The sequence below is a fragment of the Capricornis sumatraensis genome, chromosome 7, assembly GCF_032405125.1.
Source record: "Capricornis sumatraensis isolate serow.1 chromosome 7, serow.2, whole genome shotgun sequence".
NCBI classification, from domain to species: Eukaryota; Metazoa; Chordata; class Mammalia; order Artiodactyla; family Bovidae; genus Capricornis; species Capricornis sumatraensis.
This window is the reverse complement of record NC_091075.1, coordinates 86,257,504-86,285,199: the sequence shown is the minus strand read 5'-3', so window position 1 is coordinate 86,285,199 and position 27,696 is coordinate 86,257,504. Positions and strand designations below refer to the sequence as shown.

Here is a 27,696-nt window from a genome sequence, read left to right as displayed (position 1 = left end):
CCAAATTCTGCAAGAGTAGTGGTGGCATCATTCATCTCCCATTATCCTGAGCAGATTCTTGACAACACATTTTCAGACCTAACTCTCTCTGACAAAAGCTTGTAGTTTTTCTAAGGAATTTCAGTACCTCCCAGTTTCTAATAAATCGATGTCCATCAGCAGATGAATGGATAAGAAATCTATGGTACATATATACAATGGAGTATTACTCAGCCATTAAAAAGAATACATTTTAATCAGTTCTGTTGAGATGGATGAAACTGGAGCCAATTATACAGAGTGAAGTAAGCCAGAAAGAAAAACACCAATACAGTATACTAACACATATATATGGAATTTAGAAAGATGGCAATGATGACCCTGTATGCAAGCCAGCAAAAAAGACACAGATGTGTATAGCGGACTTTTGGACTCAGAGGGAGAGGGAGAGGGTGGGATGATTTGGGAGAATGGCATTGAAACATGTATGCTATCATGTAAGAATCGAATCACCAGTCTATGTCCGATGCAGGATACAGCATGCTTGGGGCTGGTGCACGGGGATGACCCAGAGGGATGTTGTGGGGAGGGAGGTGGGAGGGGGGTTCATGTTTGGGATCGCATGTACACCTGTGGTGGATTCATGTCAATGTATGGCAAAACCAATACAGTATTGTAAAGTAAAATAAAGTAAAAATAAAAATTTAAAAATAAAAAATAAAAATAAAAAGAACCAAAAAAAAAAAAAAAAGAGTTTTGGTATACTTTTACCATTATACAAAGAGTTAGTATATTAAAAAATGAAAGAAAATTCCTGCTTTTAATTTAGCTTTATGATAAAGAAGGAAATGACATGGAAGTAATCAATATAACTCACTGATTAATAAATAGGCTTTGGATTCAGTCCTTGTTCAATTCTAAGTTTAACCATTTATTAGCTGTATGACTTAAGACAAGTTATTTCATCTCCCCACAACTTCAACTAACAATGAGATGGCAAACACAGATACAATACCATGGGAATGTTTTTGGCATGACATAAAAGATGCTTACTCCTTGGAAGAAAAGTTATGACCAACCTAGATAGCATATTCAAAAGCAGAGACATTACTTTGCCAACAAAAGTCCGTTTAGTCAAGGCTATGGTTTTTCCTGTGATAATGTATGGATGTGAGAGTTGGACTGTGAAGAAAGCTGAGCACAGAAGAATTGATGTTTTTGAACTGTGGTGTTGGAAAAGACTCCTGAGAGTCCCTTGGACTGCAAGGAGATCCAACCAGTCCATTCTGAAGGAGATCAGCCCTGAGTGTTCTTTGGAAGGATATGATGCTAAAGCTGAAACTCCAGTACTTTGGCCGCCTCATGCGAAGAGTTGACTCATTGGAAAAGACTCTGATGCTGGAAGGAATTGGGGGCAGGAGGAGAAGGGGACAACAGAGGATGAGATGGCTGGATGGCATCACTGACTCGATGGACGTGAGTTTGAGTGAACTCCGGGAGTTGGTGATGGACAGGGAGGCCTGGCATGCTGCGGTCCATGGGGTCACAAAGAGTCAGACACGACTGAGCGACTGAACTGAACTGAAGGTTAAATATGTCATAATCTTAGCAGAAGTTCTATTAATCTGTAAGCCCTTAGAATTAGAATAAGGGCTAAAGTGAGTACCATTAATAGATAAGCATATAACAAAGCTAATGTATAACTTTAAAATAACTTCAAATACGCCTATACTAAGAAATTCACCTTTTATGCTATAAATTCAAATCAAGATATTCAAATAAATTAACCTATGTTTACTTCACAAATGAATATTCCAAAACAATCAGTCTGATCTATTGTTATATCATCTTGGTTAATCAAACATTAAGATGTCCTGACATCTTGTTTCAGGCTTGTTTTGCAGCCCTCATTCCCAGTTTCTAACTACCTGTATTAAGACAATCACCAAATATTTCTCATACTTTTTTCATTTAGATGGGTCAGGATGCCTGCTTTTACATGCCTTTCTCTCTATTTTCATTTAATCCAATGTTCTTTGTATTATAAGTATTACCATATACACAACATCCATAAGTACAACACTAGTGATAACCAAATGGAGATAGAATGTACCAAATGGCATTCTGAACATTCATCAAACTTAGCTATTAGTCACAATTACAATGTACACAGCCTGATTTCCATTAAGTAATTCTTGTGATGATTCATTCTAAGAGAAGAAAAGGAATAAAGAGAGATGTTGCTTTATTATGAATGACAGTATTTAATTTTTTACTACTGAGAATACATGTTCCTTAATACAGAACATTTTCATGTTTTAAATATATGGTTTTCCAGTGGGAAACTTGAGAAATATCTGTAATTTCTTACTTTTTGTAGCTCCCCAGCAGATATAATGCCCCACTATAGTCAATATAAATTCCAAAATTTAGGAGTGAGGCAGTACCTTAACAACAAAAATTAGCTTTACTAATTGTCAGTACTGGTCTAAGCACTTTACATATTAACTTATTTAATTCTCCTGGCATTCTCATTTTCTGTAGGAAGAAACTGAGGCACAAAGAAGTTATTTTACCTAAAGTTATACTGCAATACCTGCATCTTCTTCATGATGTATTGCCCTATAATTAATGAGCATGTGAACATTATAAAATTTTAAGTGCACATCAGATTACATCATCTTTCATATGACCAGTCATATATTCCAAAATGTTTAAGCAACTCCCATGTAGTTTTCACATATAAATGCAGTGGATTATAGATGACCAAAATGATACCTGGTATGTGTAAGGTATCTAAGATGATCCATAAGAAACAGATCAGCCAAACTTATACATCAAACCACTTACCAGAGTATCCAAGAGCAGAGAGCATCTTTGGTCGTTATATAACTATAGCATTTGTCAAATAACAAATATTCAGCTGAGCTAACCTAAACCTGGTGTAAGCATATACACCTTTATGCTTACGACTCTTCTTGCAGTCTACCAAATGATAGATCATCTATGGAATTCATCAGACTTAGAAGTATGTGATTTTTAAAAGGTAACAAAGTGAAGGATAATATTCAGGATTCCTGTTCCGTCTAATACAGATTAGAAATGTCTCAGGTTGAGTAAAAATTAGGTTAGTGTTCATTCAGTTTCATGCCCCTCAAAACTTATCAGAAAAGTTTTGTGTACTCTCCAGTATAAGCTACTGAGAAAAGTGCTAATCTGATACATTAAATGAAAATCATTGTGCATTAAGTTTCTAACATGAAGGAACTAAGAATATCCAAGGTTTATAAAAAATGCAACCAATATTACAGAGACATTATTCATATTTCAAATGGTATGAAGAAAACTTACAAAACTTACTGATGGACTAGCTTTCTTTCATACAATTGGAACATAAGGAAAGAAGAAATAAATACTAGATGCTCAGGGCAGGATGTCTGCAGACATGGTTTCCGGGGCAGGGGTTGATAATGCCCACTAACATAAGTTAGTGAGAAACTAAGTGAGTTTCTGAAACTTGGCATTTGGTTTCAGGTCAAATATCTAACAACCCTTTTCCTACAGGGTGTGCCAAGAGTCTGACCCTCTTAAAAATAGGAATTATATGACTGTTACTGGGGAAACTCTCATAAATCCACCTTACAGCTTCTTGGAACACCCCAAGCCTAAAGTTACTATTCGCTCAAAGGATGGTTCTACATCATCCAGCTATACAAACCTTATTAAACAAATATTATACTCTAAGCCTGGGTGTCTGAGTTCATTCTGAAGCAATTTTTTAAAGGATCATTTCAGTTCAGTTCAGTCGCTCAGTCATGTCTGACTCTTTGCAACCCCATGAATCGCAGCACTCCAGGCCTCCCTGTCCATCACCAACTCCCGGAGTTCACTCAAACTCATGTCTATCGAGTCGGTGATGCCATCCAGCCATATCATCCTCTGTCGTCCCCTTTTCCTCCTGCCCCGAATCCCTCCCAGCATCAGAGTCTTTTCCAATGAGTCAACTCTTCGCATCAGGTGGCCAAAGTACTGGAGTTTCAGCTTTAGCATCATTCCTTCCAAAGAACACCCAGAACTGATCTTTAGAATGGACTGATCTCCTTTAGAATGCACTCGTTGGATCTCCTTGCAGTCCAAGGTTCTCTCAAGGGTCTTCTCCAACACCACAGTTCAAAAGCATCAATTCTTTGGTGCTCAGTTTTCTTCACAGTCCAACTCTCACATCCATACATGACTACTGGAAAAATTAGTAGGCATCATTTCTGATCTTGATTCTAGTCTCTTTCCATGGTTTTAATTCATGGTATTCCCATTCTCAGACTCACCTAGCCACCATATCTTAAGGTCAATTTTGACCCCTCCTTCTCCATTATCTAACCATTCACCAAATTTTATTACTTATTCCTTCAAAGTGTTTCTAGCCTAACTTCCAAAGCAAAATTGCTGAATAATAGTGAAAATTTATCCCTCTCTCTCCTCAAATTTCACTAAAATGACAGAAAACAAATAAAAACAATGTGTCTTATAATGACAGAAATGTTGCCACCAAAAGAGTGAGGAGTTTTTGGAAGATAAAAACTAGAGATTTGCAAAATCTCAGCATCACAGTTGCTGACAAATAACTCCCTGGAGATAAAAATACTGGTCTCCAAGAAAGTGAGTTTTCCAACAAAAACTTGGAATAACCTTGAGATCAGAGAAATCAAAAATTATGAAAGAAAGTCACAGTGAATAACTAATTAATTAATCAATTTAAGGTATTATTTCTACAGGAAATAATATATTGTAAATTAATTAAAGGACTGAATCAAATATTCTACTAGAAGTCTATTCCAATGCAATTAGAAAAAGGAAAGGAAGTAATATATGTACATTGGAAAGAATGAAGGAAAATGCCGGGGTCCAGCCCCGGTGGATCCAGGGTAATTTGAAGTGGGGACGGTGTCGGCAATCTGATAAGATTATTTATTCAGAGATATAAAGAGAGATTAGGGAAGAATAATGTAATGGAGAAAATAATAGGGAAAAGAGGCTGTATTCCTTGGTTTACACAAGAAGCCAATAAAGTCTCAAGGCAAGAGACTTGCACTGTCTACGTGAGGCCGCAGAAGGAGTGGAGACGCAAAGCACCTCCCCGATCAGGTCTAAGAAGCCCAGGCAAAATTAGTAGACACGGCGAGCCTCTGTGTTCCAAACGGGAATTCAGCCTGAAAAGGAGAGCGAGAGAAAAGACGACACGGGGAAACCAGTCTTTCCAGGAACTGGTCCAACTCTTTATTTTTCAGGAAAGCTCTTATACTTTAGGTTATACATACAGATCAATGGATAATACAAAGTCATGCGGGGTCAACAGGCCTGACCTTTATCGAGACCAGGCACTCTTTATGCATGCATACAAAGGTCTTAGGTGATTTTACATCATCTTCTGGCCAGGGGGCATGCTAACATTTTATGACCCTTTCTTTCTGATAATGGTCAGTCAACCAGAAAACTTATTTTTTCCAGGGGTGATTTTTCTTAAACCAGGCGCCAGCCTCCAAAGGCGCCAGATAAAGTTGCATTCCTACAGGGCAATGGTGCAGTGGGCTGTAATCAAGAAAAGAATTTACTAGCCTAAGGTCTAACGTGATTAATATCAAAGATTGCTACTTATTTTTCCCATATGCCAGTTATATCAATTAATGTATATAAGGGACAAGGGATATGGAGACTTAGCAGCAAATATTGGCTCAACAATGAAACCCCCTACTGGTATATTTCTAACAACCCACTAATAATTTCTAATTTCTCAAAAGATTCTGTATTTGGAAAGTTCAAAACATCTCATGCCTCTCACGGTTGGGAGGCTGTGAACAATTATGTGTGGTTGTAAGAGGCCGGACAAACTTGTCAGGCAGGCTAGAGAGCCATCAGAGGAGTTTTTGGACTGAAACACTCTTGTTACACCCAGGAGACTTATTAACTGGAGCTCCAAGTTAACTCCTTTCAGAGGAAGGTGGTGGGGGACAGCCCCCCTGTAATGTCGGAAGAGTAGGTGGAAAGCATAACGCAGTAAAGCATGCAGACTCTGGTTTTGGGGGTAGATGCTCGAGAAAATCCAGGGGGACCCCTGAGGCCTGATCCCACCTTTGCGTTTGTCAGTCCCCCTTCCTCATGACCTTTGCACACAGGCAGGATTCCCCATGCTGGCTCCCGGCAGGAAAAGGTCATTATTTACTGATAATGTTGTTGTTAAGACACTAAGTCGTGTCCAATTCTTCTGAGACACCACGGAATATAGCCCACCAGCCTCCTCTATCCATGAGTTTTCCTAAGCAAGAATACTGGAGGGGTTACCATTTCTTTCTCCAGGGGATCTTCCTGACCTAGGGATTGAACCTGTGTCTCCTGCCTTAGCAAGCAGATCCTTTACCATTAAGCTACCAGGGAAGCCTACTGACAGTATTCTGTATACTTAAAATACTCAAAAGACTTAGTTGAAAAATTAGTAGAATCAACAGTAGAGTTTTGTAAGGTGGCCAATTACCAGACCAAAATATAAAAAGTAATATTTTTCTTAATTACCAAAAGAAACAAAATATAAACATTATTTTTAAACTCCACTTAATCGCAACAAAATCTATATGATATACATGAATGAAACTAACACAAATTACAAACAGTCTATATGAATAAAAATATGAAATCTTGTTAAACAATATAAAAGAATAAATAAGGGGAAAAAACATGTAACTTTATTTTAATTATGTCAATCCTTTGCAAATTAACCACAAATTCAGTACAATCCTTTATGATAAAGATGTTATTTCAAATTCAGTATTGTTAAGACAATCAGCTAGCCATCTGGAAAATATAGGAAGTAATATTGCTTGCATTTCTGGCATAATCACTCTATTACATAAGTAGTTAGCTTGGGCAAGATTCTGTTTAGTTATTTGAAGAACAGGACCAATTAATATTAAGGTGGTTTACAGATTTAAATTCCATGAATCTGTGGATTTATTACTATCAATTCTAGGATGCTATTATCTAACCACTCCAACTCAAAATGTTGTCTCCCATCTCTGAATATCTATAGAAATCACAATGTGTGGTATGAATTTTGTCACTGTGTCTTTACTTAGCAGCTACAGGTATGCTCCCTGTAAAATTGCCCCAAATTTTCCCTCATATTCGAATAATATTTGGGGAAATAGGAGAATAAAAAGTCATGGGGAAGGGGGTTAGGAAGAAGTGAGAGAATAAAAGTGATGAAATAGCTCAGGTATATCAGCAGAAATATTTCTGCAGCCTAGGAGAGCTAACAACAGGTACATTATTCTGAGCATATAAGCAGTTGCATCATTTCCTCTTTTCATAGGATTTTCTTTTGTGGCTCATTTGGTAAAGAATCCACCAGCAATGCAGGAGACCTAGGTTCCATCCTTAGGTTGGGAAGATCCCCTGGAGAAGGGAAAGGTTACCCACTCCAATATTCTGGCCTGGAGAATTCCATGGATTAAGTCCATGGGGTAGCAAAGAGTCAGACACAACTGAGCGACTTTCACTTTCTTTTCTACAGGAAACAAGATACTGCTCTTCCAGAGTGCAGTACAGTATTTCAGGTCTGTTCTTCAGTGATATCAGTAGCTAGCTCACACACTCTCATCTAAAAAGGTTGCTCTGGACTCTGTTCTCCTCCAGCAACAGTTTCCTGCTCTCCTTCTCAATAAAATTTTGTTGAAAAAATTAGATTTCTGTGCTGTTTCCACCTCCTTGTCACCTGATCTCACTTTAACCCTGTCCAGTTAGAATTTCTTTCTCTCTACCCCATTCAATTATTCTTATAGAGGTCACCAAAGACCTCACTGTTGCCAAATCTGATGGTCACTTCTTACTTGAGCTTAGCCCCATTATTATCTTCTTCCTTCTTCCTTTTCTCTTTTTGGTGTCTAAGACACTTCCTTCATTTTTCCTTCTTCTTCACTATCTGCCTTTCCCAGCTGCCTTGGGTGGTTCCTTATCATCTGTAGGGTTTCCCTGGTGGCACTAGTGGTAAAGAACCCACCTGCCAGTGTAGGAGATCTAAGAGATGTGAGTTGAATCCCTGGGTTGGGAAGATCCCCTGGAGGAGGGCATGGCAACTCATTCCAGTATTCTTGCCTGGAGAATCTCATGGACAGAGGAGCCTGGTGGGCTACAGTCCATAGGGTGGCAAAAGACTGGACATAACTGAAGTAACTCACCATGCATGCACACTATCATCTGAGGATCTCTAAATATAGGTGATCCCCTCTGCATTTTCCAGAGAATCCCCACCTCCTCCCTTCTCTTTCTTACCTCTTCCTTTCATCTTCTCCTTTCTTCTCTATCTGTACTCCCTCTAACTTCCTCATCCAAACTTTAAAACCAACAACATTGATGACTCCAAAAAGGGAACTCTAGATCTTTACCCCAAGACCTGTTTCTCCTCCTGCCTACACTTCTCGGTAAATAACACCAAAATCAACCCACCTGCTCAACCTAAACACTTAACAAAGAAACACTTTTCTCAATCAACAAATTAGTACATTCTATTGACTCCATCACCAAAATATAACTTTATCTATTTTTCTCCTTAAATGCAGCTCCTATTATCTTTCTTGCCTAAACCCCTACACTTGCCTCCTAACTGGCTTCTTTGCTTTCACCTAATCTCCCTAAAATCTATCGTTCACACAGGAGCTAAAGGGATCCTTTAAAAATGAAAATCAAATCACATCACTTACCAGCTTTAAAACCTCCAAAGATGTTCAAGTTCATTCATATTTATATAAAGATGTAAACATAAAAAATAAACTTAAAATGAAAACTTACGCAAGTGGAAGGATAGGGTAAAACACATAAATGGATTTTTTTTAATTCAATCTTCCTTTTGCTTTTTTCCCTATTTTTTCCCACTCCTTCCTCTCCCTCTAACATACATCCCCAAACTCTACCTCTAAGTAATTCATATTGACAAAATGGTATATATCCTTTCTTATTCTCCTCCTTGATTAATTAGCCTACATAGAAAAGACAATCCGTAGGAGTATTTATCAGTATTTTACTGAAGAGGGTTTATATTATACACAATCTTCTGAAATTTGTTTGCTTTTCTCAGCAGTATCTCACAGATACTCTCCAAGGCAATGTAAAGGTTTAACCTATTCTTTCCTATGACTGGATAATATTCCTCAGTATGGATGTAGCACAATATATTCAATTTTTCCTGTATTTCTAGTTATGTACTTTGTTTCCAGGTTTTGACTAATATGACCAACATTGCAAAAATGTCCTTGTATATACATCCTTATATAGATTTGATAGGTTTCTAGATTGAAATTTCTTAATCAGATGAGAATTTTTAATTTTAAGAAACATTGCCAGATTGTTTTCCAAACAGTTGAAAGAATTCACACTTCCACTAGTTGTGTATTTGAGTACTCTTCCTCTACCACCCCCTGCCCCCCAGCAACAGGTACACAGTTTTAACTTTGTGCTAATTTGATAAGTATATGCTACTGTTAATTTAATTTGCATTTTCTCTAACTAGTAATGAGGTTGAGAATTTTTTTCTCTACATACTGACCATTTGGGCTTGCTCATGTGTGAATTTCCTGTTACTTTCTTTGCCCAGTTTTTCTATTGTGTCATTTGCTTATCCTTGTTAATCTGTAAATATCTCTGTAAATTATAGATGTTAAAACTTTCTTTACTATTCACATGCAAATATCTTCCCAAATGTACTTTTTGCCATCTGACTATTTATGTGGTCTTATGTTGACTTTATTTTAATTTTTTGAATTTTTGGTCTTGATTCAAATGGACTTCACAGCCCATGAAAAGAGGTGTATCCAATTTCCTTGGGAGTTTTTCCCCCCTATTTTTAAGTCTTTATCCACACAGAAATAATTTAGTACAAGGTGATTCTCAGTCACTTCAGTCGTGTCTGACACTTTGCGACCCCATGGACTGTAGCCCACCAGGCTCCTCTGTCCATGGTATTCTCCAGACAAGAATACTGGAGTGGGTTGCCATTTCACGAATTAGTACAATGTAGGAGCCCAAATGTATTTTTTCCCAAGTATAGAGAGCCAGTTGAGTTGGCAGTATTTATTAAATAATTCAACCTATCCCTGTGATTTAAAATGCTAACTCTGTATGCAAGATAGCAAAAGAGACACAGATGTATAGAACAGACTTTTGGACTCTGTGGGAGAGGGGGAGGGTGGGATGATTTGGGAGAATGGCATTGAAACATGTATAACATCATGTAAGAAACGAATCACCAGTCTAGGTTCGATGCAGGATACAGGATGCTTGGGGCTGGTGCACTGGGATGACCCAGAGAGATGGTATGTGGAGGGAGGTGGGAGGGGGGTTCAGGATTGGGAACTCATGTACACCCGTGGCAGATTCATGTTGATGTATGGCAAAAACAATACAGTATTGTAAAGTAAAATAAAGTAAAAAAATAAATAAATAAAATCCTACCCTTTCATAAGGAGAAGCAAAACATTCTTCCTTCACCAAAACAACAACTAGTGTTTCCACTGCTTCATTAAAAAAAAAAAAAAATTCTACAGAACTAAGTGTAAGAAAGAGGCAGGAGAGATTTATTTGCCAGGCTCTATACCTAATCCTGGGTTTCCCCAATGGCTCAGTGGTAAAGAACCCACCTGCAATGCAGAAGATAAAGGAGACAGGTTCTATCCCTGGGTCGAAAGAGTCCCTGGAGGAGGGCATGGCAACACACTGCAGTATTCTTGCCTGGAGAATCCCATTGACAGAGGAAACTGGCAGGCTATAGTTCATAGGGTCATAAAGAGTTGGGCATGACTGAAGGGACTGAGCAGGCACACATACCTAATCCTACTTCTCTATAGGATTCTCCAGAACCCAACAAGATGGTCTTCTAGCACTTTTGTTTCAACTGGGATCTGTGTGCTGAACCAAATCAAATTTCCTTCTGCTTCACATTTTGTATGTATCTCTGTGTGTTTATTTCTTTATTGCTCCACATCTTTGCCTTTTGACCCTTTGGTATTTGCTCTTAACTTTGTCATCCCATATCTGATGTTTGATACGTGTTTTCAAGTTCTAAACTCTGGCTTTCCAGTTCTCAACCTTTAGTTTTATTTCAGTCAGTTTAGTTCCCTTCAGTCACTCAGTCATGTCTGACTCTTTGCGACTCCATGAATTGCAGCACGCCAGGCCTCCCTGTCCATCACCAACTCCTGGAGTTCACTCAGACTCACGTCCATCGAGTCAGTGATGCCATCCAGCCATCTCATCCTCTGTCATCCTCTTCTCCTCCTGCCTCCAATCCCTCCCAGCATCAGAGTCTTTTCCAATGAGTCAACTCTTCACATGAGGTGGCCAAAGTACTGGAGTTTCAGCTTCAGCATCATTCCTTCCAAAGAAATCCCAGGGCTGATCTCCTTCAGGATGGACTGGTTGGATCTCCTTGCAGTCCAAGGGACTCTCAGGAGTCTTCTCCAACACCACATTTCAAAAGCATCAATTCTTCGGCGCTCAGCTTTCTTCACAGTCCAACTCTCACATCCATACATGACCACTGGAAAAACCATAGCCTTGACTAGACGGACCTTAGTTGGCAAAGTAATGTCTCTGCTTTTGAATATATTATCTAGGTTGGTCATAACTTTCCCTTCAAGGAGTAAGCGTCTTTTAATTTCATGGCTGCAATCACCATCTGCAGTGATTTTAACAAGCCCTTATACAGCTTTTTTTTTTTTTAGAAAAGTGTCTGTCACTGTTCTAAGCATAGTCATCATAACAACTCATAAGCTACATATAATTACGAGCCCCGTTCACAAAATGCTTGAAGTATGAAATATTGCCAACACCTGCAGTGAATCTCATCCAAGTCTTAGGGCATCCAGTGTAATTACTGGGAGACAGTCACCAACCACATAAGCATGGAGTGGCCACATGACTGACCTTAACTGTTTAATCTGTACCCCTCCAGAGGTGAAACTGATATACCCTGACCAGAGCCCCAGGCAAACAAAAGCAAGCATCCCTTTTGTTTGTTAACTTGAAGACTGCTGCTGCTGCTACAGCTAAGTCGCTCCAGTCATGTCCGACTCTGTGCAACCCCATAGATGGCAGCCCAACAGGCTCCGCCATCCCTGGGATTCTCCAGACAAGAACACTGGAGTGGGTTGCCATTTCCTTCTCCAATGCATGAAAGTGAAAAGTGAAAATGAAGCTGCTTAGTCGTGTCCAACCCTTAGCGACCCCATGGACTGCAGCCTACCAGGCTCCTCCGTCCATGAGAGTTTCCAGGCAAGAGTACTAGAGTGGGTTGCCATTGCCTTCTCCCAAAGCCTCAGGTTTACAAGACACTTCTCAGGCAAGATAATCCAAGGTTCAAATGTTATCTCTCAGAAGTCGCTCACGGGTCTCTCTTTTCCTTTGGAATGAATGTATAAAGTTCCTACGCCTAGTGAGTTAACTCTTTACTGAACAGATAGCTTCTAGAACTTATGCATCTCATAGGAAAATTAACACTGTTATATGAGGATGAGGGTCAGGGCCCTAAAATGATGATGAATGCATCATGAACATCAACACTGGAAGTATGGGGCAGAGGAGGATAAATTAGTCTTGGTATTATGGAATCAGAATCCAGTGTGTTGGAAAATTTTTCCAAATTGGACATGCAAAATATTTTAAAGGTCTCAGTTCTTTCTTTTTTTTTAGATGTAACTGACATTTAACACTTTCAACATTTTGTTGGTTCCAGGTGCATAACATGATTCCATGTATATACATATTGTGAAATGATCACCACAATAGGTCTGTTTAAGATCCATCAGTATTTACATATATTTCAGTAAATGGTCAAATGGAAGTTCCCTTGTACTGGGAACATATTTGATAAGGTAGTATATAAAATCATAAATATACATCACATTTTTTCTCTAATGGAAATCATACAAAATAAACTATATAAGAATCTCTGTGTTTTAGAACTCAAACCTGTGGTCCTTAAACAGTGAGTACACAGGTACAAACATGAAATAAACCTAGATCTTCCCTAATTTAAACTACATTTTTCTAAATAAAATTTTAATGTTAATTTGAAAAATAAATAAAATAAAATGCCATCCTTGTTGTATCCTAAGTCCCTATATAACCTGGGATCTATTTTTGGATTCTATATTGAGTGCCACATTAATTGTATACCATCTCTTTCTCATAGCTTCTTTTCAACAGTCTTTTATCCCTTTATTTACAAGTATGATTCTTTTAAAATAATAGATAATTAGGCTTTAATTTTGAATGCAATTTGATAGATTCTTTAATAACAAAGCTTTATCTATTCTCATTAATTGTAGCAGGTAGTATACCTGATTTCATTTCTTCAGTTGGCTTTAAGTAAATAATGTACTTTTTTAGTTTCTTTTCCTTATTCTTGCTGATTTTCATTGTTTTTCATTCTGTTTTTCTTCTTGAAAATTTCAATGTACTTAATTAATAGTTAAGTTATCTTTCCTAAAACTCAGTTAGATGAATATTTGTCTGTTATTAAAAAAAATTATTAGCCCTATCAAGACATTATTTTCCTTACCTAAACCCTAATCCAAGAATAGGAGGCCTTCGACATACTTTCACGTTTCTTCTCTCTTCACATTCCTATTCCCCACTGATAGGGCTTTGAAGCATTGTTTCCTCTCCTCTTCTCTCCTCCTTTCCTATTCCTAATAAGCAGGTTTGCCGAGATAGCACTGCAACTGCTGAAGTATTGTTAGCCTGTTTCTTACAGTACACTGTCTCTGCTACAAGCATTTCAATTTTACATTCATTGTATTTCACACACACCCCTCAGGTTTCATTGCTTGATTTGTTCCCTCTCCTCTTCATCTCCCCCTCTATAAAGACTCCAATTCTAGCTTAGATTTTGCTTTCCTAGAAACCTTAGTCATATATTTTTCTCTATTGAGATATGTGAGTGCTATGCTACTGAATTTTCAAGTATCCATAGGTATCTTTCTTTTACTCTAAAGAGAGATTATGTCCTGATTGGGAATAGGATTGTTGAATTGTCAGTTTTTTCTCTCAGGTATGAGGCTATTATTCCACCAGCTTCCATCTTCAAATGTTACAAATGAAATTGATTCTATTTCTTCTATTAATATATTTTAACTGTCGCAATGACAAGGAAGAAAAGAGGAATGAGCTGTTTTCCTTCCTTTTCCTGAGATCAAAGAAAATAAAGAGAACATTGAGCAGGTCTGAACATTCCTAGTTTGTTTACTTATTTATTTATTTTACTTTAACTTCTCCTAATTTTGCACGTCTGTAACTAAGTTTGCTTTTCTGCCTCCTAACTTTGCAGGAGCTATATTCACACCTATTTTCCTTTGACTCTGCTAAATACAGCCTGTATCTGCTGTTTACCCTTACAACACCCATCCTCTTGGAGAAGGCAATGGCAGTCCACTCCAGTACTCTCGCCTGGAAAATCCCATGGATGGAGGAGCCTGGTGGGCTGCCGTCCATGGGATCATTAAGAGTCGGACACGACTGGGTGACTTTACTTTCACTTTTCACTTTCATGCATTGGAGAAGAAAATGGTAACCCACTCCAGTGTTCTTGCCTGGAGAATCCTAGCAATGAGGGAGCCTGGTGGGCTGCCATCTATGGGGTCACACAGAGCACTGAAGCGACTTAGCAGCAGCACCCATCCTCTTACAGTTACATATCAGAAAGTAGGCCACAGAGCCACTGAACTACCAGACTCAATTACTGGGTTACTGACACCAGCCTATGACTCTTTTTGACAAGATCCTAACACCTTTGTTGCTCATCATTGACTCCTGACTGTGAGCCTTCAACTGATATAAGCCCCTAGACTCCTTATGGAGGGGAGCACAGTTGTTGAGGCATGAGCTTACTGTATTCCCCTCTCAGCCAGCTGACAATTAAAGCCACTTTTCTATTTCCTACAAACCCTGTCTCCATATTTTTTTATTCAGCTTCAGTGAGAAGAGAAGCCAAGATTTTGGCCAACAATATAACTTCAATATTGAAGTTGGTAGAAGTGTTTCTTTGTGTCTAAAATTTGAAATTATTGCTCTGATATATCAAATCTGCCTGAAACTCAGTCTATCTCTTTGAATATGCAGATTTTTATCTTTCTTTAATTCAGAACCTCTTTGTCCTACTACTTATATTACTATAATTTTTTCTCTCTTCAAGATTCTATTATTCATAACCACTTTTGGAATCATGATCTAAGTGTTTTGTTTCTCTTTGTTTTCTTCTTTTTAAATTTTACTATTTAGAGTATATATTATTTTTGGCCTTTTAAGCCACGAATTTGTATCTCAAGAATGACACATCTTTTTAAATTGACTCACTAAATATTGAAAAGTGTGCTTCTTAACACTATATCGTCTTTTTTTAGCCTACCTGAATGTTGGCATGAGTGCTTTTTTTGTCATTGTTGTTTTTGTCATTGCTGTTTCCTCCAGAAGTTCTGTTTTCATGAGACCTAATCTGTTATTTCCTTTCTCTGGCTTCAGGGTTTCCTTATTTGTGTTATCATTTTCCCTTGTTGGTGTATTCCGCCCACTGCCTTGTTATTGGAGACAATCCTACAAGATAGAAGGTGAATGTTCTTAAATCCTGTAGGCTGAAGTTGAGGCAGCAGGCCTCCTGCCTCACCAAGGACCCAGGAGGAAGTCTTCCAGCTTCCCACTTTCTACCCAGTACTCTCCCAGTATCAGGAGCAAAAAAGCTCCAGCCCCCTTTGCAGTTCCTTCATGACCTCTGTTGGTCCATGGAAACACAGTCTCATGGTCCAGTGTCAAACTTATCCCTGAATATTCACAAGCCTCTGTCAGCCAGGAGCTTCCCAGGTCCTGTTATGATTCTGTCCTTGCACAGGACTCAGATTATTCTCTAGGTTCTTCCCTGACCCATGGGAAACAGTTTCTCATCACCTTCCTGTTTGTAGGACTTCTATAAAACTCAATCCCACCTGCCCCCCAGGAGTGGCAGATTGGAATAGAGAACTGAAGAAAAATACAGGACAGTTTAGTTACCATGTTGTCAGGATTCTTCCATTCATTATATTTAGGAATAACATCCAAATTTATTACCAAATCCAAACTTATCCAAATAGGCTCTCTGTAATGGCATTGCTATTTACCAGGGCAACCTCAACTTAGACACTCTCCCTTACTCACTTTACTTGAGTCACAACAACTTTACTTCTCTCCCTCAAATACTAATCTCATTTTTATCTGGGATTATATCACCTGCTGTTCACTCCATTTAGAATATTCTTCTCCCCTTGATTATCAACTTTGCATCTTTCAGGTCTCAATCAAATGTCTTAAAAAGGATCTTATTTTATCATTCAAACAGTATCCCCTGAATCACTCCATTATGTTATTTTTCATTTTCAATATCACCTAACACTATCTCAAGTTATCATATTTATATATTTATTTCTTTGTATGCTTATTATCTCTCTCTTTCATTGAATCTCCTAGAAAGTATGGATCTATCTAATTAATTAGTACTTTTATTTCAGTAGATATTATTGAATAAATGAATACTTTCAATTGCTTTGGAGCCAGAGAAAAAAGATATATTAAATCTCTGCAATTCCAATAATAAGTGACTGTTTTTGAAGCACTATCTTTGCCAACATAAAAGCTATGGACAGTGCAAATTTTGTCTTGTACTCTGTGAAGATCCTGTTGTTATAAATTATCCATTAGGTTAAATCCAGAACAGCTGAGGAAATGACTCTTACATAAAATTTCTCTGAGAGATTTCCATGTATACTGCTTTGAACCTACCAGTAGCACATAACTGAAAGATCAGGAAAAATGGTTTGCAGTCAAGATGTGAAGAAAGAGCTTCCATAGTACAAAAATAAATTAGAAACATTTCCTCCTTCTGGGGACACTTCTGTTTAGTGGCATTGATGTTCACCAAAAGTCTGAACATGGAAAATAAGCTCTATCAGGTGAACCTTTGAATTTAATTCTCCAAAATGAGAGAAAAATATTCTTTCCTTTCATATTGTTAGGAAGGAAGCAAATATTTTTGCCTCACTTTGTCACACAATTTATTGATTTAAGAATATTTGTGAATTAGTTGACCCAGTATAAAGGTAATTTAAAAAATACATGTTTAACACACATTGCATCTCTTTTTAAAATGAGATCCAGAGAAATTTGAACACTATGTATTTGATGATATTAAGTAATTATTTAATTCCTAGGATATGGGTAGTAGTAACATTAAACTGATTTGGTCATTTATTGATATTTGGTGAAGCTGACTGATGGGTATGTCAGGTTCATTTTTCTTTCTATACTTTTACATATATTTGAAGTTCTCTACAATTAAAATTAAAAAATAAGTCATTATTCATATTACTTTTAACAGATAAATGAGACATTTCATGGATCCAGACTGAGAAGACAGTATGTCACATCCCATGTTGTCCAAATAAGGTATGTAAAGCAGCCTGAAATGCACAAAAAATAAAATTTTCCTTTGCCGTCATATCTTATTTTTAACAGAATGTCTTTGTATAGTATATAATCAAAAGTTTAAATCTAGGGCTTCAAAACCACTAGCAGTTTCAAATGTAAAAAATATATTCAAGGTCTGCTGGAAAATTATTAAACCAGAACCAAGAGTTCCAGCTCATGGAGAGTATCAGGTAAGGGTTAAATGGATTTGTTTTTCATTTAAAGGCACAAAGCCAAAAAGCAAATTTAAAATGAGATGATTATTTCAATATAAGAAAGAACGGATAAGATAAGAGAACCAGGTACAGAATATCTGACACAGGAGTAGCTAATATCTCAAAAATATATATCATCTTACCTGATATGACCTGGCGTCTCTCTGACTTCATCTCATACCCTCATCCTCATATAACACTTGATATCCACGCAGATCTGCTGTTATTCCTCCAATAAACATGCTAACATTGTTCCCATCACAGGGCTGTCAAAGTACAAATTACACCAGACAAAACTGAACAGACAAGGAAGACAATGTTCAAGTCTTTTGCAACAGAGAAGAGAAGCCAGAACTGTTTTACCTTCCCTGAAACAAAGCACCATAGGGTTTTTAAAGGCTGGGGTGAGAAAGAGACCTTAGGCCATCTATGTTTGTGATTGGCTTTGCCCAAAGAAAAGTAAACTTTTCACATATTCACAGTAAGAGAACTTGACCCAGTCTTGCAATTGTGCCTCCACCAATAAAGAAAAAAAAAACTATAAATGATTCTCTCATCTTTACCTGTTACATTTCATTTCATTATTTGCTACTGGCTCTTCTTACAAGGTCCATAGTGCATTTATGAAACATAGATACATTTATGTTAGTAAATAATTGTCCCATAACATTCTGAGATTTTTCAAAACACCTCCATATACATTATCTTATGTCGTGTTTACAATAACCCAGTAAATGGCATTATCATCCCCATTATAGAGATGGAGAAGGAAACAGCAACCCACTCCAGTATTCTTGCCTGGAAAAGGCAAGAATAATCCTCTATCTCCATGGACAGAGGAGCCAGGCAGGCTACAGTCCATAGGGTCACAAAGAGTCGGACACAACTGAACGACGGAGCATGCACACATTATAGAGATGAACAGTATGGAGTACAGTACTCCTTGCTATAGTCAATGAACTGGCAAATGGTAGATCTAGAATACAAAGTCAGTTTCCATGAGTCTGAATCACTTTCTCTTTACTGTTCACTATGCCAACAAAGGGCCATTTTCACTCCCTTTAAAGGAATTGGAAAACTGCCAGGAACTCTGCTAACCAAAGGATAGAATGACTCCACTAAAAATGATAGAGACTCCGCAATAAAGTACAATTTCTTTGGGTTTTTTTTTCTGTTTTGCAGTCGAGCCAAAGGAAAGGTGATAATACACATCGTGCTTAAGTTTAAATCTTATTATACAAATACTTCTGCAAAATTTCGAGATAAGATTGAAACCATTTTACGTCAGAAGCTAAAGGGAAAAACTGGGTCATTATGTATAGATTCTTCTTCATTTAGATTTTCAGGTAAGTCTTTTTATGTATGGGGCAGAGTAATTTTCATCTTTTAATTTGAGTGTGGTGCTTTGTTGTGCAATTGAAAACAATACTGCTCTCTTTAATTATCATTTAATAGATAATGGTAATTACTTTTAACCACTGTTAAAGTAATTAAGGTCTGTGTTAATCAATTTTTAATATAATATCATTCCTTTGTTCTTGAAATCAAACTTTACTTAATTATAGATTTTTTTTTAAAAAAAGCTATCATGGTCCCAAATTATCATGGTCCCAAATATGAGTCCCAAGTTTTCTTTGTGTGAACCCAAATATCAGGGTGCCAAATAGTGCTATTTCTTTACTATGTGAGCTCATGTTTTTAGCAGATGAATTTCCAAAAATATATTCTTGGTGGTGACTTTTCTATAAACTGGAGAGCTACTTTATTTCTCTGTGGTTTTGTTTTTGAAATCATCAAAGGTTGGATAAGCTATGTGAGGAGAAAGGCTCTATGACAGAGTATCTAATAGTACCCAAGGAGAGTAACACTGGTTTCCAAGTTTTCTCTGCAAAACAAGGCAATCTTAAACTAGAACTCTTATGGCTTGTTTCTGTGGGTCATGATTTCTCCCTAAGTTCTTTTGGATGTCTCAAGAATCTAGACTCCCAAATTCCAGAAATCGAGTTTAAATCTCCTTAACAGCAAATTTATTTCTTGATAAGACTTTAGTGGACTTCATTTCTTTCACTCTTATATATAGTCTAATTCTTGTTCTTGGTCATGTGACAATATTGTGGAAGACAGCTTCTAAAAGACAGGGACACACATTCTCCATTCCCAGGATAATCAGTGTTTCTCTGGTCTTGCTGAAAGTACAGCCAATGCCTGGCAAATCTAAGCTAGGCTATCAGTTCTCTGCTACAACAAATATGATCAAGGGAAAAAAAGTATCCCCAGCCTACAGAAAGGACTAAATGTTTGTGGAAAAAAATCTACTCCAAGTGTTCATTTGTCTGGAATAGCAAAAGAATCAAAAAGCAAAACCTGAATATGCTTCTCCTGGATAAAAAGCCATCATGTTGTTGAAATGTGACTCTCTTCAGGTTATATTAGATGCTCTGTTGTAGAGCCGTCCTTCTCACATAGCTTACCCAACCTCTGATGACCTCAAAACAAAATCACAGAGAAATAAAGCAGTTCTCCAATTTATAGAGAATTCACCACCAAGGACATATTTTTGGAAACTCATCTGCTAAAAACATGAGCTCATGTAGTTAAGAAATAGCATTATATTCCTGGTATTCCTCCAGACTTTAAGAACATTACATAGGATCCCAGGAAAATGAACTTTCTGAAGGTATTTTCTAGGTTTATGTCTTTTCTCTGTAGTTTTATCTATTACAGTGCATCCTACAAGTTTCTGAAGAGTAGTGACTGGTAAGTGCAATACACTTAAGTACATACAGTGCTTTGGTACGGTCTTAGCCTCCACCTGTTGCCTAGAAACCCCCTCTCTCTCCTCCCATCACCTCTTATCAGAAGCTAGATGTCTCATGAAACTGACTGGGCGTTCACAGGTGCAAGATCAAACTCAGAAGCCAACCGGGCTAGGCCTCCAAAATCACAGTGAAGTGACTTAACACAAAGCTCACATTCAAGACAGTTCTTACTTAAAGAGATTATGAATATTCACTGGTCACCACATAAATGGATCTCTGGCTTAGGGATTTACGAAAGCTTATTTAGGTAGCCAAGGTTGCTGTCATAGCATCTTACTGAATAACCTGACCTTATTCCTGCCTGGTTAGTTGGGTTGCCTAGCACTTGCTAAGTATGTCAAGGTTGTGGATTTCATTTTCATACAAGCTGCTAACACAGAGGAAAAAGACATCATTGACCAGTGCTCTAAGCTACAATGAATTGCTGAATACAATATCCAGTGTTTCTATATTATTATGCTTAGAAGAGCGCATGTAGAATAATGATATGCAGAAACTCTGAATCATCTGGATGATATTTTAGGTGCATAAAAGCTTCATCAAAACAAAAGCCACCTGGGATTTTTGAGCTTAATCCCCTTCCAAAATCCCAATTGAGAAAGACTGATGGCAAGTTTGGCACATATATGTTCTAGCAAACATTTTATCCCCAGATTTAAGACGTAAAGAATGCCTTAATTACTAAGAAGTATGAACATAATATGTAATTTAATTTCCCACTTACTCATGAATTCCAAGAAAATGACACTTGAAACTACTGTCCTAGGTATTAACAGTCAGTATTTATGGTTTATTCTTCAGTGAGAGATCAACATTTTCTCCATGAATTATAAACTTATTAGATCAGAGGGTTTTCAAATTGACCAATGTGTGTAAAACCTAGAAAAAACATATAGTTTTCCCCCGCCCATGATAGAAGAGTTTTCTGAAAAAACTCTCAGGTGGCTTCAGTGGTAACAGATTTTATGCATTCCCAAACCCCTAAATTTATATTCACTTATGCTTTATGCTTAAACAATATTACATTATTTTAAAAATAAAGATGATAACCTCAATAGTTATAATTAGTTAACACAATTTTTCTTTTATAATGTCCTTTGTAAATTATAAGGTCATGTTTACATGATCTTGTTGTTTCACAGCTTAAGAATCAAAACAGAACCTACATATGATACTTATGTTCATGTAATTTAAATTTTAATGCAAAGAAAGAAAAAACAGGTAAAGCATTGCAAGTGATATATCACCCAACAAGTCGAGCTCACGATATGATGCACTTGACTATCCCTGCCGTAAACTATTAAGCCAAGAGCTAAGAAGAAAACGTAATGCTAGATGTACCAACTACACAACTGCAAGGATGACCATATTGTGTTTCTCTCCTGGAAGCTCTGGAAGGAAAAATCAAAATCATTTTTTGTAAAAACAAAAAAAAATAGCCTCATAGGCTGAAGTGAGGTTTTTAATAAAATGCCTTATAAAGTTGAATGTTCATGACGTTAATGGGCATACTTAAGGATATGACTGTAACTTGTTTTAAAAAGTAATTATTATTTCCTGCAGAAAAATGCCTTGTACATACTGCTACACTTAACCATCTACTGATTAAGCATGAAAAATATTTTAAATACTTATGCTAAATCACAGTTGGTTAAAGTGAAAACTCAAATTATGTAGAACTAATAGAAATTCATACACAAGGATGGCCATCCTGACCCACTATTAAGGGTTTTACAAGAAGAATAAACTCTGGTCTTGCACTCATTTGTGAGTAACTGGCTAATGCTGAGATATAAATCATGTTAATAGAACACACCTTTTTCATGTGGCTTGATCCTGAGATGCTGCATAGGTTCATTTGTAACACATTTTAAGCAACTTTATCCAATAATTCTTAGATAAACTCTAGAAGACATTTTTTCAAAGTATGTTGCCTTCCACGGTGTCCTTTCTCAACCAAGAAGCAATCTTTAGCTCCACAAACATGTTTTATCTGCAAAGTATCTCTTAAAATAGTCTCAGTAGTATAAGACCTTGACCATAGACAATTCCTTGAAATAAGTCTTTCTAAATAGGCAAATTTCCTGCTGCTGCTGCTGCTAAGTTGCTTCAGTCGTGTCCGACTCTGTGAGACCCCATAGACGGCAGCCCACCAGGCTCCCCCATCCCTGGGATCCTGAATAGTTTATATTTCATCTTTTTAACACAACAGAAAATTCTCTTTAAAATTATATTTTTACAAAAATCTTTCTCAAACCTACCACCTCCTCTTTGACGTAACTATGGACATCCATTAATTTAGAGTAGATATTGTAGTGCCCTCAAAGCATTTAGGGAATGAAGAGATATTAATGCCTTCACCAAATAAACCCCAATATAGGAGTTTTGAGCTCTCATATTTGTTCATTTTCATACTTCAATTCTTGCTGTCACTTTTATTTTCTCTGTTCTTCCTCCTACCTTCTTCAAATTCATCTTAAAATGTTAAATTTTAAAATTTAAGAATATCTTAAAATGTTTTATAGTAATTTCTATATTAAAATTGGAAAAATGAAATAGCCTTTCAATTAAGGTGTGTTGAGCTTCCTTATTTAGTTATATAAGCTTTAGTGAGCTGATATTTTTGATATATCTTTTGATATAGCTTTTGACTTCTCAGATACCCTTGTTTCCTGATTGTTGACTTTATTGCAGAGAATATGTTTTCATGTTTACCAAGAGATATGGAGCACTATTGCTGTTGGCAATTCAAAATGTCTTTCAATAAAGCCAGGAATTTGTTTCAAGTAATATTTAAGTTACTTTTCAAATGCAAGTTTGAAATATATGTTGTTGAATGATACAGCTATTAGACATTGTCCAGATATTTAAAAGAATTTAAAACTTGTTAATAGTCATTTCATTAAAAGACACTATCAATAGGGCCCACAAGAGACCCTGACACAAAATTATCCATGAACTAAGAATGATCTTCCAAATGAATCATCCTTATTTTCTAATCTCTAAAAAGGAAAAAACATAATTTACAATAATTATTTTTGATAGTTAACACTAAGTTTAAATGATTAATGCTAAAACACTGCCTCTAGTGAGCCAATTCAATTACTTGCCTGAACTACCTGTTAGATTAACTAGAATGACTGACACTCTACATCAAAAGAGGCATCCTAATAGCTAACCAGACTCCACATATTTTTTTAGTGAAGTTCTAAATTCATCTTGCCAATTTAGATCCAGTATACCTGAGATGAATCCTGAATTTCTGCCCTATGCTTTCTGCATCGTATCTTTCCCTTGATACTTCTTGTGACTGAATTCCCAATCCGCTTCTCTATTCTGTACAGATCTCTATTGTACAGAACCCCTGGACAAGGAAATGGCAACCCACTCCAATATTCTTGCCTGGAAAGTTTCATGGACAGAGCGACCTGGCAAGCTATTGTCCATGGGGTCACAAAGAGTCAGGCACAACTGAGCACACAATCCTTGTACCCATGGCTTTCAACACCTGCAAACCAGACACTACTGTCCTGACTAAAGTCTGGCGTTATTCATCTGAGGTTATATGATGGTAAATTTTGTGCCAACCTGACTGTGCCATTCCACATGCCCAGATATCTGTTTAAACATTATTCCTGGATTCTGTGAGGATGTTTTCAGAAGACATCAGTATTTGAATTGATGGACTGAGCATTTGAATTGGTGGACTGACTCATTGCCCTCTCCAATATGGGTGAGCATAATCCAATCCAGTGAGGGCCTAAACAGACCAAAAGGATAAAGGAAGAGTGAATTCTCTCTCTTTGCATGGCTGATGAACTGAAGCATTGGTTTTCTCCTGCCCTCACACTCACTGGAAGTGCATTTCTCAGGCCTTTGACTAGAATGACAGCACTCTCTTGGTCTCCAGCTAGCAAATGGCATATTGTGGGATTTCTCAGCCTCCATAATTGCCTATGAGCCAATTCCTCATAATATATATGTTTCTCTAGAGAACTCTGACTAATACAGACTGCCAGAGAGCACTGTAAGCTACCATCAAGCCCAAATAAGCTCAGACTTGTTATGGGCTTTTGGAAATCCCACTTGTCTTACATACTCCTAAGAGTCCAACTGTGCATATAGCTAGAGCAACTCTCCTGTCTCTTTTCAAGTCTGTCCTGGCTGCCTTTCATTTCCCAGGAACTTAAGACTTTGAAGCCACAGAATTCCACATGCTCAGCTTGAGTATTTTATAATATAATATATATTAAAAGTGATTAGTTTTAGGTTAAAGAGTTTGTGCTTTGGTAGTTGTAAAGGGTCCATTAAAATCCATTAAATCATGAAAGACATGTAATCAAAGCTCTGTTTTCTAAAATTTTTATCTGATAATATTGTGTAAGATGAACTAGTGGGGAGAGTTTAAGCAAAGAGATCAGTTAGGAAAGAACTACAACTGTCCAAGTGTGAAGAATTAAAAACCTGAAATATAATAGTGAAAATAATATTAGAAATAATAAACATGTCAAAGAGATTATATTTATAGAATTGGCATAACTTAAGACAGGATATGCAGAAGGCAATGGCACCCCACTCCAGTACTCTTGCCTGGAAAATCCATGGATGGAGGAGCCTGCTAGGCTGCAGTCCATGGGGTCGCTAAGAGCTGGACATGACTGAGCAACTTCACTTTCATTTTTTACTTTCATGCATTGGAGAAGGAAATGGCAACCCACTCCATTGTTCTGGCCTGGAGAATCCCAGGGACAGGGGAGCCTGTTGGGCTCCCGTCTATGGGGTCTCACAGAGTCGGACACGACTGAAGCGACTTAGCAGCAGCAGCAGCAAGACTGGATATGAGACACAACAGTGAAAGGAATGGAATACAACATCCAAGTTTTAACTCTGAGTTATCAGTGAGATGATAACTTCATTGAGAACAGATGAAAAGGTAGGAGAAAAAAAGGTTTATAAATATTCAATAAGGGATACATAATGTTACCTTCTAAGAAGATGGACTGGATACACTTTTCCATGTTTCTCTCACTAAATACAGTTTAGACCCCTAAGTGTTACAAATAAAACAGATATAAGAAGAGCCCAGACTGGCTAGTGACCTCAGGGCCCAACAACATGGTGAGACTCACAGGTTTGTTTTATATATCCTGAAATTGGAACTGAAGAGGCCAGCAGTCCCAAAACTTCCAAGGGTACAGGAGAAATCATCTTTACATATTGAAAGACTCAATTAGATAGCAATTGTCTCCAAATTGATATACAGGATCATATTTTTTAGGAAAAAATATGGGAGGAAACCTTCGGCATCTAGGGCTAGGTAGAGTTCTTTAGACTTGACACCAAAAGCATGTTTCATAAAAAGAAAAAATAATGAATTGGACATCATCAATGTTCAAATTTTTCTCTGTGTAATATAATCTGTTGCTGCTGCTGCTGCTAAGTCACTTCAGTTGTGTCCGACTCTGTGCGACCCCATAGACGGCAGCCCACCAGGCTCCCCTGTCCCTGGGATTCTCCAGGCAAGAACACTGGAGTGGGTTGGCATTTCCTTCTCCAATGCATAAAAGTGAAAAGTGAAAGTGAAGTCGCTCAGTTGTGTCCGACTCTTAGCAACCCCGTGGACTGCAGCCTACCAGGCTCCTCTGTCCATGGGATTTTCCAGGCAAGAGTACTGGAGTGGGGTGCCATTGCCTTCTCCGAATATAACGTGTTAAGAGGAGGAAAAGACAAACTACACACTTGGAAAAAATATTTGCAAATACACATCAAATGACTAGAGTCTAAAATATAAAAAGAACTATTAAGACTCAGTGAGAAAACAAAAAATCCATTCAGAAAATGGAGAAAAAAAGTGAAGATACATTTGACCAAAAGGAATATCTAGATAGCAAATAAGCACATGAACAGATGCTCAATATCATTAGCAATTAAGGAAATACAACTTAAAACTGCAATGAGATATTGCTACACACTTATGAGATGGCTAACAAATTCTAGCAAGAATGAGGAGAAACTGAATCACTCATACAATGCCTGTGGGAATGTACAATGGTACATTCACTCTGGAAAACTCTTTGGTAATTTCTCAAAAAAAGCAAGCATGCAACTACCATATAACCCAGCAGTGGCATTCCTTGTCATTATCTCAGACAAATAGTGAGTTGTGTTCAAACAAAAATTTATGCATGAATGTTTATAGGAGCTTTATTCCTAATAGCCAAAAGCTGAAACAACCTAGGTATCCTTCAACAAGTGATGGTTAAATAAACTCAGGTACATCATGACATGGAATACTTCTCAACAAAAATAAAGAAATTGAATACTTAAAGAAGCCAGTCCAAAAAGTTACATCGTGTATGTGTCTATTTATATGAATATATGACATTCTTGTGGAGAAGGAAATGGCAACCCGTTCCAGTGTTCTTGCCTGGAGAACCCGGGGACGGAGGAGCCTGGTGGGCTGCCATCTATGGGGTCGCACAGAGTCGGACACGACTGAAGCGACGCAGCAGCAGCAGCAGCAAGACACTCTTGAAGTGACAAAATTACAGAAAGGGAAACAAATTAGTGTTTGCCAGGAACTTGGCTGCCGTCTATGGGGTTGCACAGAGTCGAACACGACTGAAGCGCCTTAGCAGCAGCAGCAGCAAGAAGGGAATAGAGTGGGAGAAAACAGGTGTGGCTATAAAAGAGCCATGTGATAAATTTTTGTGGTGATAGAAATGTTCTGTAATTTAGCACCATCAATGTCAATATCCTGGCTATGATATTGTAGTATAGTTTTGAAGATGTTAACCTTTACAACATCTTTGCAAGATATTACCTTTGGTAGAAATTGGGCACCAGAGTACATAAGTGGTGTTTATTGCATCTGCACCTGAATGCACTATTATAACAAAATGATCGTTTTTTAATTGCACTGATGAATTTGGCTCCTATCTCTCATGTTCCTAGATCTCTAAGTTGCTGCATAACAAATATTATTTAAATGAGTCATAGTATGAGTTTTGATTCATAAAAAGACATAAAAAGTCTTATGAATAAGAAGTCTTTTATAAAAAGACATTCATAAAAAGTCTTGATAAAAAAGACATTTTTTTAATTTCTTTGAAAAATTTGGACATCTTTTCATACAAGCATAATGGATTACTCCT

The 27,696-nt window shown here is 37.3% G+C and overlaps 1 protein-coding gene across 1 annotated transcript in view; it reads left to right on the top strand.

Moving 5' to 3' along the window:
- Nucleotides 1-27,696, top strand: part of LOC138082302 (transmembrane protease serine 11C-like) — a 63,990-nt gene that overhangs the window by 15,724 nt on the left and 20,570 nt on the right. Inside the window, exons 4-5 of the mRNA XM_068975595.1 lie at nt 17,420-17,487; nt 18,906-19,069. Of these exons, the coding sequence (XP_068831696.1) occupies nt 17,420-17,487; nt 18,906-19,069 (232 nt within the window). The remainder of the gene's footprint in view (nt 1-17,419; nt 17,488-18,905; nt 19,070-27,696) is intronic.